General features: G+C 32.8%; 1 protein-coding gene across 1 annotated transcript in view; it reads left to right on the forward strand.

Annotated features, from left to right (window-relative positions):
- LOC139528604 (protein rogdi-like) overlaps positions 1-14044 on the forward strand; it is a 40985-nt gene continuing 26941 nt past the window's right edge. Inside the window, exons 1-3 of the mRNA XM_071324639.1 lie at positions 1-165; positions 2178-2249; positions 6250-6286. Of these exons, the coding sequence (XP_071180740.1) occupies positions 142-165; positions 2178-2249; positions 6250-6286 (133 nt within the window). The 5' untranslated portion in view covers positions 1-141. The remainder of the gene's footprint in view (positions 166-2177; positions 2250-6249; positions 6287-14044) is intronic.

The following is a 14044-nucleotide window of genomic DNA, read 5'->3' on the forward strand; positions in this document are numbered from 1 at the left end:
TCCTTTAAACCAGCAACAATTAGCAACAATTAGTGTAATTGTCGATGTTTACTCTGAAAATTGTGAAAACAAACAGGTGCGTGTTGCATTAAAGAGAGAGGTAGATCAGGGGAAGTAACAAGTTAATCACACCTATCAAGAATGGAGGAAGAAGCAGAAGTGTTGGTGAGATCTTTATTATTTATTAAATTGTTATGTTGTGAATAATGTCACAAAACAAAAATTATCATGATAACAAAAAATTTCACTTAAGTCATTAAAGAATATTAAAAAAAAAAGGTGGACTTATGTTTGAAATTGAACAACTGATCAGCTGATGAACTTGTTCTAGTTGTTTACATTTCAACACTGACAACAGGACATGCAGATGTGGGAACACTCATTAATTAGGGATACCCTTCAATTGAATGAGAATCCCTCTTTTAAGAGGTACATTCCAAGCATTGGAAAATATACATGTTTAAACTAAATAAAATGTTGCTGGTTTGCAATTACAAATTTCTTGTATGTTTGTTCATTTAACATTATGTAAACCCGCTACCCGACGTCATAGAACTAAGACGTCAGAATATAAGCATTTTTACAGGAAAATACACGTTTGTGAAACCAAAAATCATCACAACAAGGAAACATAAACAAACGATGTTAAAATGTGTTATATCATGTATAATAAGCCATTTTTGTAAAATGACTGAATAAATAGTCAACGATCAATCTTACAGGGCGATGGATCATGTTATGATATAAACCATTTTTGTATGCGTATAAGACATAGAAGAAAAAGTATCATTCAGATTCATCTTAACCTTTCTTAATATGTTATTGTAAATAGTTTAAGCATGTCACGTATTCAGTTTGCTCCTTCTTCTTTTACGTCAATTTTAGTAGTACAGATATTTATGGGAATGGCAAATAATGCCTTCATCTAGAGCGCTTCGATCCAAAACAATTGCCATACTTGTCCTTATTAGAATCAAAATAATTCATGGGGGCTTAATTTAATTGAGTATATCGTGATTTTACCACTGGTTGTCCTTTTATGCTGATATTTTATTTTTAAAATATTTGTCATAAAGGGCCAACCCATGGTAAAATCACAATATATTCAAGCCCCCATGTCTTATTTCTAAATCAAAGCAGGCATTGGACATGTTAGAACAACATGCAAATAATTTAATGTAGACAGTGACTTGAAGTTTCACAAAATTGTCCAAAAATACAGACATGGATGGATGTGATGATTTAAACAATTTTACTGCTGATGAAATGTTTCTGGTCTATAATCATGATAATAAGTGTGATTTTTGATGGAAGGAGTTTCAACCCATTCAGTCTGATTCAGATAATGCGAACAGCAAACAATTTTCTCATATGATATTTTTATTTTATTGAATACTTTTATAATAGATGTTCATTGTTAACATTGTTTAGTCTATGTGCATACTTTTAGTTCAAATGCAATTCAATAAATTATTAAGTCATGTTTAATCTATTGTATACTAACCTTTAACTTTCATTTATTATATAAATTATACTTTTAACATGTTTAAAGGAACCTAATTTATTCATGACTATAATTATTATGCATGATGAATATGTGTGAATTGGTGCATATTAATTACATATATCACATGTATTAGCTTATGTGTTAGCACAATTGATTGATACCTTTGGAAAATAACATTTGGCTCAAATTTTACATCTTAAGATAACAATTGATGTGAAAGGACTGCTGCCATGGGAACAATTTCTTATGAATTACAGGAATGACCAACGCATGACTTTGACCTTTGAATAAATGGTTAAATCATCATTTTAAATATGACAAAATACCTAGAAATATATTGCTACACAATTTTCTAGATCAACCATCATGACCTTCAAGTTTGAAATCAAGGCTAATTATGAATTTCTTTGGCTGTTTGTCCATTCTAGAATTTTGTTATCTTTTGATGAAAAATTATATTGGACAAACAGATATGCATTGTAATTGTATAGCATATTCAAAATTTGGAAAAAATTCTGCAACCATGGATTTATTTTTCATATTTTAAAAGGCTTCATACAATATGTACAAAATTTGTATTCCAACTAGGGCAAGCAGTAAACTTTATTTTTTTTTTAGTTCAAATTGTACTACAGTCATAACAGTTACTTAGATTTTATTTATTTTATAGAGGAAAGAGCTAAAATGGATACTGGAAGATCAGGTTCACAAAGTTTTACAAGAAGTTCAGCATACTTTACAGGTTTGTAAAATGTACATCATACTGCAGATAATCTCAATACACATGTACATATAGTCACATGACAGTGCTAGAGTTTCTATATGTTTATTACCTAGAGGAGGAGTAGAATCTCAGCTCAGTTAGGATTAAACTAGTTGTAACGGTATATTTGATTGGTTGTTTATGTTAACCTTCACTTTCACTGTTGGTTATTTTGTGTCATTTAGTTTTAATTGGTTGAGGATCCTGCATTGCCTGAAGAGAACCATAACCTTTGGCATGAAAACTTACAATCCTGGTAATCAAGATTGGAGACAGAATTAAAGGCACCTGCTTTATGAGGGTTTTCTAAGTCACGTCATCATTGTAGGACGCCATAGCTCCCTACTAGATTCATGACACTAGGAAGTGGTACAAGTTCATTTTTTATGAAAAATTGAGATTGTTATTGAATTTTGAGTATGTATTTATCAAATACCCAAACCCAAATCCCCCTTTCAGAGACATCATTGTTTATCTCACAGTTCATTTACTGCTTATCTTTGTTAAAACCAAGTTATTTTCTTTAAAACGTTATAAACAAGTGTTGTGAGTTAAAAAAACAAACTGTGCGATTAATCAATAATGAAATAATATTTGTTTTCCTGTTAATATTTGTTATAGATTACATGTAACAAAACTGGTGATACTCCTATATAAGAGATTAAAATGCTGTAATTCAAAACTATCCTTTTTCACGAAGTGATATTATGTTTCTGTTGATATTAAGCACATTAAAAGAAAGATTAAGGTCTAATATTAAGCCAATAATCAATAGATATAATATATCATTTGTTTGTAAGACAATCTTATTATACCATGTTGATATTTTTCTTTTGTGTTGGAACATCTTGCTGAAACTTCTGAAGTCTAACAATAGACATACATAATGCATGTAGCTATTCTTTATGTATTGATCCAGCCCTCTGATGGTTTTACGACTGACACCACATTGGCACAGTCAATTATTCTATCTTTAATTTTTGTTTTACTTCTCATAAAATGCAATGAGTTTAACAAATATAATAAACATGATACATAGCTACGTCAACCATGATCAGCTATTGTTATAATGTTAATGTAAATTTTCTGTAAATTTTGCATAAAATTGAGAAAATACTTAGAGACAATGCAACAATCCAACAACTTAAGAAGACAAAACTTTGTTGATTAATTCAGTAAATCTAATATAGACATGCTACCATGTATATATCCAGAACTTTACAGCTTACAATTTTCTCAATAATGAAAGTGTTACAAAAATTTAATTTAAAAAAGAGGATGTGGTATGGTTGCCAATGAGACAACTCTCCACCAGGACCAAATGAAATGGAAATTATCAGCCGTTGGTCACACTGTACAAATGTATGGTCTTTAACAATGAGAAAAAAACATACTGCAAAGTTATTTTTATACGTCTGCAAAAATTCAAAATTTTTTGGTCGTATATTGGTATGACGTCGGCATCGTTGTCGTCTCAAGACATTTGGTTTTCGCACTATAACTTTAGTATTTATAAGTAAATAGAAATCTATGAAATTAAAACACAAGGTTTATGACCATAAAAGGAAGGTTGGGATTGATTTTGGGAGTTGTGCATGGTCCCAACAGTTTAGGAATTAGGGGCCAAGAAGGGCCCAAATAAACATTTTTCTTGGTTTTTGCACAATAACTTTAGTATTTATAAGTAAATAGAAATCCATGAAATTTTAACACAAGGTTTATGACCACAAAAGGAAGGTTGGGATTGATTTTGGGAGTTTTGGTCCCAACAGTTTAGGACTTAGGGGCCCAAAGGGTCCAAAATTAAACTTTGTTTGATTTCATCAAAAATTGAATAATTGGGGTTCTTTGATATGCCGAATCTAACTTTGTATGTAGATTCTTAATTTTTGGTCCCGTTTTCAAATTGGTCTACATTAAGGTCCAAAAGGTTTAAAATTAAACTTAGTTTGATTTTAACAAAAATTGAATTCTTGGGGTTCTTTGATATGCTGAATCTAAACATGTACTAAGATTTTTGATAATGGGCCCAGTTTTCAAGTTGGTCCAAATCAGGGTCCAAAATTAAACTTTGTTTGATTTCAACAAAAATTGAATATATGGGGTTCTTCAATATGCTGAATCTATATAACCATGTATTTAGATTTTTAATATTTGGGCCCGGTTATCAAATTGGTCAACCCACATTGAGGTATAAAGGGTCTAAAATTGAACATTATTTGATTTCATCAAAAATTGAATTCTTGGGGTTCTATGATATTATGCTGAATCTAACCATATAACTATTTAGATTTTGGATATTGGACCATAATAGGTAAATGTCCAATTTAAAAATTTTAAGTTTTTAAGTTTAAGTTCTTAGACCACATTCATTCTGTGTCAGAAACCTATGTTGTGTCAACTATTTAATCCCAATCCAAATTCAGAGCTGACGTATCAAGCTTAAATGTTGTGTCCATACTTGCCCCAACTGTTCAGGGTTCGACCTCTGCGGTCGTATAAAGCTGTGCCCTGTGGAGCATCTGGTTAAAAAGTAGTGGAATGACAAAAGTAAAACAATTCAAAATTGAAAACTAGCAGCCAGATTTCTGTACTAAATAATGAACAAATATAAGTTCATTGTGAATGACTTGTAAAAATGATAAGACCTGCAAAACCAATTGGTTCAAAGGAATGGTGGTAAACCAAGAACATTGTTTAACATTTACATGTTTTTACATCATTTAAATCCATACAAATGTGAAGAATTTTTATGTTTAATATTGAAAGTCGATATAAAATATTGAAAATAAGGACTTAATTAAGTTGAGTGATTATAAAATTGTGTTGACAAATTGAAGAGTCTTTAAATAGTGTGTGTGTACTGAAGTTTTCCTTTCATTTGTTTAATGGATATTGATAAATTGATTAATTTTATTTAAATTAAATGAGTGGTTAATTAAATTTAGTTGGAATAAAAGTACACAGGAAATTTTATATAATATTAGGTGGTAAAATGAGGGTCTATTAGTGTTACATTTAGTACCCATTAGATTAGGACTTCCATTATTCAATTACGAGTTTTGAAAGATCATTTGATTATAGAAGATTTCAGGATTTCAGTAGTTTAAGCAAAATTATGCCTAGAAAAGTTAAGTCTTTAAATTCTAAACTGAAATTTACAAATTTGGACAATGTTCTTCAAAGATGTGTCAAATATATTTAATTATAAACATTTTCAAGGACTTTTATTTTTATTTTTAAAGCATCAAAAGGCTATGTGAGCTGTTGCCATTTCTTGGCGTTACATGCTACCTCTATTGTTTGTCAATGTAGCTTTATGTTAACTTTTTGAACAAATTGCCCCTGGTAGTGCTCTTTAGAATTTAAGCATGATAAAATTGATCAAATATCTAAATTTCTCAACAATCATTCATTTTAAGACAGTTCAAACATAAAAAGTAGAACATGCAGAGAAACAAGCAATTGCAGGAATTTCTCGCTACATTGAAGACCTGTTGGTGACCTTCTGCTGTTTTTTTCTTCTATGGTCGGGTTGTTGTCTCTTTGGCACATTCCCCATTTCCATTCTCAATTTTAATTTGAATGTTTGCCAAGATTCTCTTTAACTATTCATACAATATATATGCAGATTAAAGTTGTGTTATACATGTTATAAGTGCATGAAGTGATTGCAGTTTCCTTGTAAAACAATATATAATCCATGATGTCTAAGTAATGAATGAGAAGAAAAACTGAATATATATATATATATATGTTTTGCAAAATTAAAAGCTCACACTGGTAATTTTGGTAGTGTTATTTCTTGGTTCATTTCAAACAGAATTTTCTGAAATTGACATTTTACAGTACATGTATATAATAATAAGTATTGTAGGAATATTTGGTACATGTATAAAGAAATACAAAACATATGAACTAAAAAAGCCAAAGTGCCATGAGGGAATATACTCTAACGTATTTGTTTTATATTTTTCAGGAATGTAGTCGAAGGTTTCCAATACGATGTGGTTTAGGTAAGGTTATGAATTATTTATAAATAAACTATCACTTTCTATTGATTCACGGTTTTGATGTAACACCTTTTAAGATTGAATGTCAATCAGGAATGAGCTCTCAGATTTCTGGTGAATCTCATTAGCACAATTTATCATTTAATAGAATTTTCATAGCTGCTATTTTCTGTCAAATTGATAACTTTGGTTATGATATGCTTTGACACTGTGTCAACCTTGCTACAAGTCATATTTTATACTTAGATAAATGGGAAGATATGGTGTAGTCACAGCTATCGGGAAAATAATGATTGATGATCAATCGTCTGATTTATTTGCTGATAGACCTATTTAGCTTTTTTAGGGTTTTATTTATTTTTGATATAAACGTACAGTATTGCAAATGCTTTTATAAATTTAATTTTTCCAAAAGACGAAATATATTTGACTTTCACATTCTAACAAATTAGCTGATTCTTGAACTTTTTATTCAATTGTATTACCGTAGTTGTAGTTCTTTTATATATAATTTTCTGCGAGCAACATGGAAAGCATAAGCATGTAAGGCTGTATTTTATCATGTTCATTATTACTATCTAACAAATCAAACCAATTATTTTATAAATTGAATTAAACTGTAGCATATACAAATTGATGGAGTAGCTGTTATAATTCCATCTGGTATACTCACAGTGATGGAGTAGCTGTTCCATCTGGTGTTCTCACAGTCACCATTTAATATTCTTATGTTTTCTTAGTTTTATTTTCATAATTGAGTGAATACAAAAACATTGCAATTGTGATTTGTAAATGTATGGCATCAGAGATTACATTTAGTCCCTCAGATTTTGAAAACAGTTAATTCTAACAAACTATGCAAATGATATTGAATTTCTAAGATTTTCAATTTGTCATGAATAAATATCTATCATAAATAATGAAGTTTAATTAACATGATGAAGGCACTTGTAAAACCAAAAATAGTAAGATAAATTAAGACAGAAATAGGGAAAAAAGCTAATCAGGGATTTTGAATATATATATATATAGAGAGAGAGCTATTGAAATACTGAGCATAAAGTTGAAATATGGTTGTTTCCATCAAAATCAAGTAAAAGTACATTGATAAAGACAAAGGAAAGTAATAAGTAAAAACATTATTAGAAGCAAAACAATGACTTACTCAAATCACATTCTAATTGTATTGCTTAATTATACATATAGATGAACAAGTGATTAGATTTTTTCTCTCTTGGGATGATAGTATAGTTAATTACTTTATTTTTTAAACTCATGTTTTATTTCATTTTCCTCAAGAAGTCCAAAGCTTATTGGTGATATGGTTTGAACTTTGACATGCTGAGTTCTAATAAAGCTTATGAAAGAAAGTTTTCCAAATTTCTAATTAATATTTGTGTTACAGCTTATTTCCTAATGCATGCAAAGGAAGACTTTGGTAAGCTTGCTTGCTTTATTTGTATATTGTACACTTGTAATTGGAATGACGTCCAATTAAAATTGAATATTATATATAAAGTTTTAACTATGACTACATATTTTGTTTGAAGATGTCAAGCTTAATAACAATGCTCATGGTAAATGTTAATACAAACAAAGCAAGCAAGCCAACCAAAGTTTTACTCTACAAGCAATATGAAATTAGCTGTAAAGTTGTGTACCAGTAGATCTGTTTAATCAGATTTCATTGGTTTATTCACAGCCAACTTCAACAGAGTAGAAACTTATCAACCCTTTACTAAAATACCTTAAGCATTGTGAATTAATTCTCTTAGACAATTAGACTTATCTTAATCTATATTTGTTCCTACCAAGGGAGGTAATTCAATAGATAATTTTTCTTTAGATGACAGAGATGAGGAAGAAACTCCATGCTATCGTGTATGGGGTCGTTGCTATGGTATTTTGTGGTTATGGTTATATGCATGACATTACTGTAGTAACTACAGAGCCTGTAGCATAGCCACTAATACTTATACCCACTGTACTCTTTATCATTTTGTGATGCAGTAAGAATTTTATGCGTCAAATGAAATTTCTTTCCGTTTTTTTCTGTGGAACTTCAAACCATGCAGTCTCATGAAATTTGGTAGCTAGTTGTATGCACTCTTACCAAATCTTCCTATATCCAGATGATAATTATTTAGCATTTTGTGATGCCGTAAGCATTTTATGTGTCCAATGAAAATTTTTCACTATTTCCCTTGATTTTCAAACCAGTGTTATGAAATTTGGTATCAAGCTTTATGTAAACATTATAAAAAGTGTGATGCCTCGCATCCACTTTCATTGGCCATCACTCATCAACTTTCTACTACCTCTTACACATACTATCCATGATTAAAAGTTCATTGCATTTTTCTCAGAAACTAAGAATCAGAACTTTCTGAAAAATCAAAGTTGCCATTATGATTTATGATGTTGACCATCTCAAAATTTCACCATTCAGTTTTCTGTCAAATTTACTTTAATTGACAGATATACACGTATTAACCTTGGTTTCAGATTACCAGTATATATGCTAAGTTATGTTGTCAGAAATTGAACAGATCTATGAAATATGGTTTTTGTATGGAGTACTTTATGTATACATGTTATAGTTCTTTTTTAAATTTAGCCAGATTGATTGCTTCATAATCTCTAAATATTGTATTAAAGGGACATGTTTTGATTTCACAATTCTCTCAGAATTCTTTTCAGTCTCTATGTAGTGACTCCCAACTTGGATATAGTCAGTGACATTTGATTGTAATTTCTATTTCAGTATGATCCTTATTCCTATATTAAACTTTCACATAATCCTGACAAAATAAATCAAATTTGTTTTTCACAATTATAGTAATTAAGAAATACCATTTGAATTATGTTTCCATTTTTTTTGACAGAAATTTGCTTTTATGGGACATTTTATAACAGAAAGAAAAAGCAGATAACAAAAAGTTATCACTGTATCTGATTGGAATTGATTTTTAATCCAGCATGTTTTATTAGTTAGGTTAATTAACCGGCATTAGAAAATGCTTGTCTGTGACTACTGAGGTGTACAGATGTGGATAACTGTATTTAGATTTAATTAGTGTACTGGTTTATTGGGGCTTTTCATGTTTAATTTCAGATCACGATCTTTGTCATTGTTATTCCGAGCTGGAAACAATAAAAAAAGTTATCATCATGTTATACATGCACTTAGTCGGGAATTCTTTAATATAGTCACAATTACAAGGAGCGATTTCCGATAAATTCACTTTGTTTGAAAAACATATTTGTGTTATATATTATTATTTGTAGATCTATAAAAATGTGATGTCCTTTCATTTATTATTGTTGGTACCATTTTGTGATTCTAGGTAATATAATATAGGGTTATTGCATGAATATTGGGGAATATTGTCCCGAGTAGAATTTTATATTGCACGAGCTTGCGAGTGCAATATATGTTCTACGAGGGACAATATTTACCAATATTCATGCAATAACCCTTTTATTGTATAGCAATATAATATTTGAAAGTAAAAATTGGTTTAAACTAAGATTTTGTCGTTGATGACGTCATGAATTTTGAAGATTTATTGCACTAGTGCAATATTGGAATTTATTGCACGCTAACTTTTGGTTACTTTCTGTGGGAAATATTATATTGCTATACAATAATAATTAGTTTCCTTTCTTGGAAAATATTTTTAGTTGAAAATAGATTAAATCATATTTTACCCTTACAGTCAATACTCTTCAACTTGAAACTTTATTTAGGTTTTATCTTTTTTTAATAGAGTGCCCTTTTGTATGTCTACAAAAATATATGCTTCAGGCATACAAAATTATATGCCTGGAAAGTGACAGGTATATGCTATCTTTATAAGACGAGGATAACTGCACCAGAAAATTAAGATTTTGCTTGTAGAAATATGGCATCAGCCCTGTATTACTTGTGTCTGGTTCGGAAATAAGAAAGATATATTGTTCGATCAAATTCATTACAACAACAACAACAACAATACTTTATTTTAAGAGGGTTACACAGTTAGCTATATAACTAATCTTCCCTGAGGCCCTCATCATGAGAAATCAAACAAAATGCAAACATATACATAAACATATACATTGCATACATTAGTATAAAAAGTCAAGTATGATAATAATGTTTAGTACAACTTGATAAAATGTGATGTAAAAAAAATAAACATGATGACATGATCAGTTTTTAATATTATTGATACAGCTAGGTTGATTTCAATAAATGATCTGTTATTTTGTATTTGAAAGAATTAACATTTGTAATATTTCTTAACGGTATTGGCAAATTATTCCACAAGAATGGTCCAGAATACATAAAAGATTTTTTGAACAATTCTGTTTTTGGTTTAGGGAGTATGAGGTTTCCTTGAACAGCATTTCTCAAGGGGTATGGATTTCTGTTACACAATATTGTATTGCATCTGGTCAGACAGTCTTCTGTTAATTATCTATACAACCATGTAAATTTATAGAGCTAAGAGCTTCATCCCTGCTCTGGGATTTCCCTGTGTTTTTACTTCATGAGCACTAACTTAATAAAAATGTCTAAACCTGTCTACTTCTGATCTGTTAAGTAATGCTTAGCCTTTATCAACAACATTGGTTCTGACAAGATTATGGCATCTAATGTCAAATAGTGTTTGCTTCTGATGTTAAGCATAGTAATAGGACATGAATGTTTTTATTGGATATAAAAGTAAATGATTGTATTTGAGTTTGATTTTCTAAGAGTGTTCCCAGTTTTAATGCAATTTGTGGCGAAATTTTTAAAGAAAGTTGATTTTTTTTTTGTCAAGGTGATGTCGCGATGTGTTCTCAACTCTAGTATGAAAGGACAATCAAAAGAAACAACCACAAACATTAAAAGTATCTAATGAAAAGTTAAAGTAGTTGGTTGATATATATTCATATCTGAAGCTTGATGAAAAAGGAATGACTTTCCTTATCGTTTGATAAAACTTTCGTGAATGAATGCTAAAGCAGACACTGAAAGCAAAATGGATGATACATTTAGATCAAATGAAAAAGATTGCACACAGTTGGAACCTATTTTAACAAAATCAAATGCTTGTAAACCCAGCTCATCTAAAATGCTAAATGTGTTATTAATGAGGTTTTTTTTATGCCCCACCTACGATAGTAGAGGGGCATTATGTTTTCTGGTCTGTGCGTCCGTTCGTTCGTCCATCTGTCCCGCTTCAAGGTTAAAGTTTTCGGTCAAGGTAGTTTTTGAAGAAGTTGAAGTCTGAACAACTTGAAACTTAGTACACATGTTTCCTATTATACAATCTTTCTAGTTTTAATGCCAAATTAGAGTTTTTATCACAATTTTACAAAAAATTATAGTGCGAGTGGGGTATCAGTGTACAAGGGACACATTCTTGTTATGTCATGTATGTAGAGGAAACAGTGCGAGTGGGGCATCAGTGTACTGGGGACACATTCTTGTTATGTCATGTATGTAGAGGAAACAGTGCGAGAGAGGCATCAGTGTACTGGGGACACATTCTTGTTATGTCATGTAGGTAGAGGAAACAGTGCGAGTGGGGCATCAGTGTACTGGGGACACATTCTTGTTATGTCATGTATGTAGAGGAAACAGTGCGAGTGGGGCATCTGTGTACTGGGGACACATTCTTGTTATGTCATGTATGTAGAGGAAACAGTGCGAGCGGGGCATCAGTGTACTAGGGACACATTCTTGTTATGTCATGTATGTAGAGGAAACAGTGCGAGTGGGGCATCAGTGTACTGGGGACACATTCTTGTTATGTCATGTATGTAGAGGAAACAGTGCGAGTGGGGCATCAGTGTACTGGGGACACATTCTTGTTATGTCATGTATGTAGAGGAAACAGTGCAAGTGGGGCATTAGTGTACTGGGGACACATTCTTGTTATGTCATATATGTAGAGGAAACAGTGCGAGTGGGGCATCTGTGTACTGGGGACACATTCTTGTTATGTCATGTATGTAGAGGAAACAGTGCGAGTGGGGCATCAGTGTACTAGGGACACATTCTTGTTATGTCATGTATGTAGAGGAAACAGTGGGAGTGGGGCATCAGTGTACTGGGGACACATTCTTGTTATGTCATGTATGTAGAGGAAACAGTGGGAGTGGGGCATCAGTGTACTGGGGACACATTCTTGTTATGTCATGTATGTAGAGGAAACAGTGTGAGTGGGGCATCAGTGTACTGGGGACACATTCTTGTTATGTCATGTAGGTAGAGGAAACAGTGCGAGTGGGGCATCAGTGTACTGGAGACACATTCTTGTTATGTCATGTATGTAGAGGAAACAGTGGGAGTGGGGCATCAGTGTACTGGGGACACATTCTTGTTATGTCATGTAGGTAAAGGAAACAGTGCGAGTGGGGCATCAGTGTACTGGGGACACATTCTTGTTATGTCATGTATGTAGAGGAAACAGTGCGAGTGGGGCATCAGTGTACTGGGGACACATTCTTGTTATGTCATGTAGGTAGAGGAAACAGTGGGAGTGGGGCATCAGTGTACTGGGGACACATTCTTGTTATGTCATGTAGGAAGCGGAAACAGTGCGAGTGGGGCATCAGTGTACTGGGGACACATTCTTTTTATGTCATGTAGGTAGAGGAAACAGTGTGAGTGGGGCATCAGAGTACTGGGGACACATTCTTGTTATGTCATGTATGTAGAGGAAACAGTGCGAGTGGGGCATCAAAGTACTGGGGACACATTCTTGTTATGTCATGTAGGTAGAGGAAACTGTGCGAGTGGGGCATCAGTGTACTGGAGACACATTCTTGTTATGTCATGTATGTAGAGGAAACAGTGCGAGTGGGGCATCAAAGTACTGGGGACACATTCTTGTTATGTCATGTAGGTAGAGGAAACAGTGCGAGTGGGGCATCAGTGTACTGGAGACACATTCTTGTTATGTCATGTAGGTAAAGGAAACAGTGGGAGTGGGGCATCAGTGTACTGGGGACACATTCTTGTTATGTCATGTAGGAAGAGGAAACAGTGCGAGTGGGGCATCAGTGTACTGGGGACACATTCTTGTTATGTCATGTATGTAGAGGAAACAGTGTGAGTGGGGCATCAGAGTACTGGGGACACATTCTTGTAATGTCATGTATGTAGAGGAAACAGTGCAAGTGGGGCATCAAAGTACTGGGGACACATTCTTGTTATGTCATGTATGTAGAGGAAACAGTGCGAGTGGGGCATCAGTGTACTGGGGACACATTCTTGTAATGTCATGTATGTAGAGGAAACAGTGCGAGTGGGGCATCTGTGTACTGGGGACACATTCTTGTTATGTCATGTATGTAGAGGAAACAGTGCGAGTGGTGCATCTGTGTACTGGGGACACATTCTTGTTATGTCATGTATGTAGAGGAAACAGTGCTAGTGGGGCATCAGTGTACTGGGGACACATTCTTGTTATGTCATGTATGTAGAGGAAACAGTGCGATTGGGGCATCAGTGTACTGGGGACAACTTCTTGTTATGTCATGTATGTAGAGGAAACAGTGCGAGTGGGGCATCAGTGTACTGGGGACACATTCTTGTTATGTCATGTAGGTAGAGGAAACACTGGGAGTGGGGCATCAGTGTACTGGGGACAACTTCTTGTTATGTCATGTATGTAGAGGAAACAGTGCGAGTGGGGCATCAAAGTACTGGGGACACATTCTTGTTATGTCATGTATGTAGAGGAAACAGTGCGAGTGGGGCATCAAAGTACTGGGGACACA

This window comes from Mytilus edulis, chromosome 6 (genome assembly GCF_963676685.1).
Source record: "Mytilus edulis chromosome 6, xbMytEdul2.2, whole genome shotgun sequence".
Taxonomy (NCBI): Eukaryota; Metazoa; Mollusca; class Bivalvia; order Mytilida; family Mytilidae; genus Mytilus; species Mytilus edulis.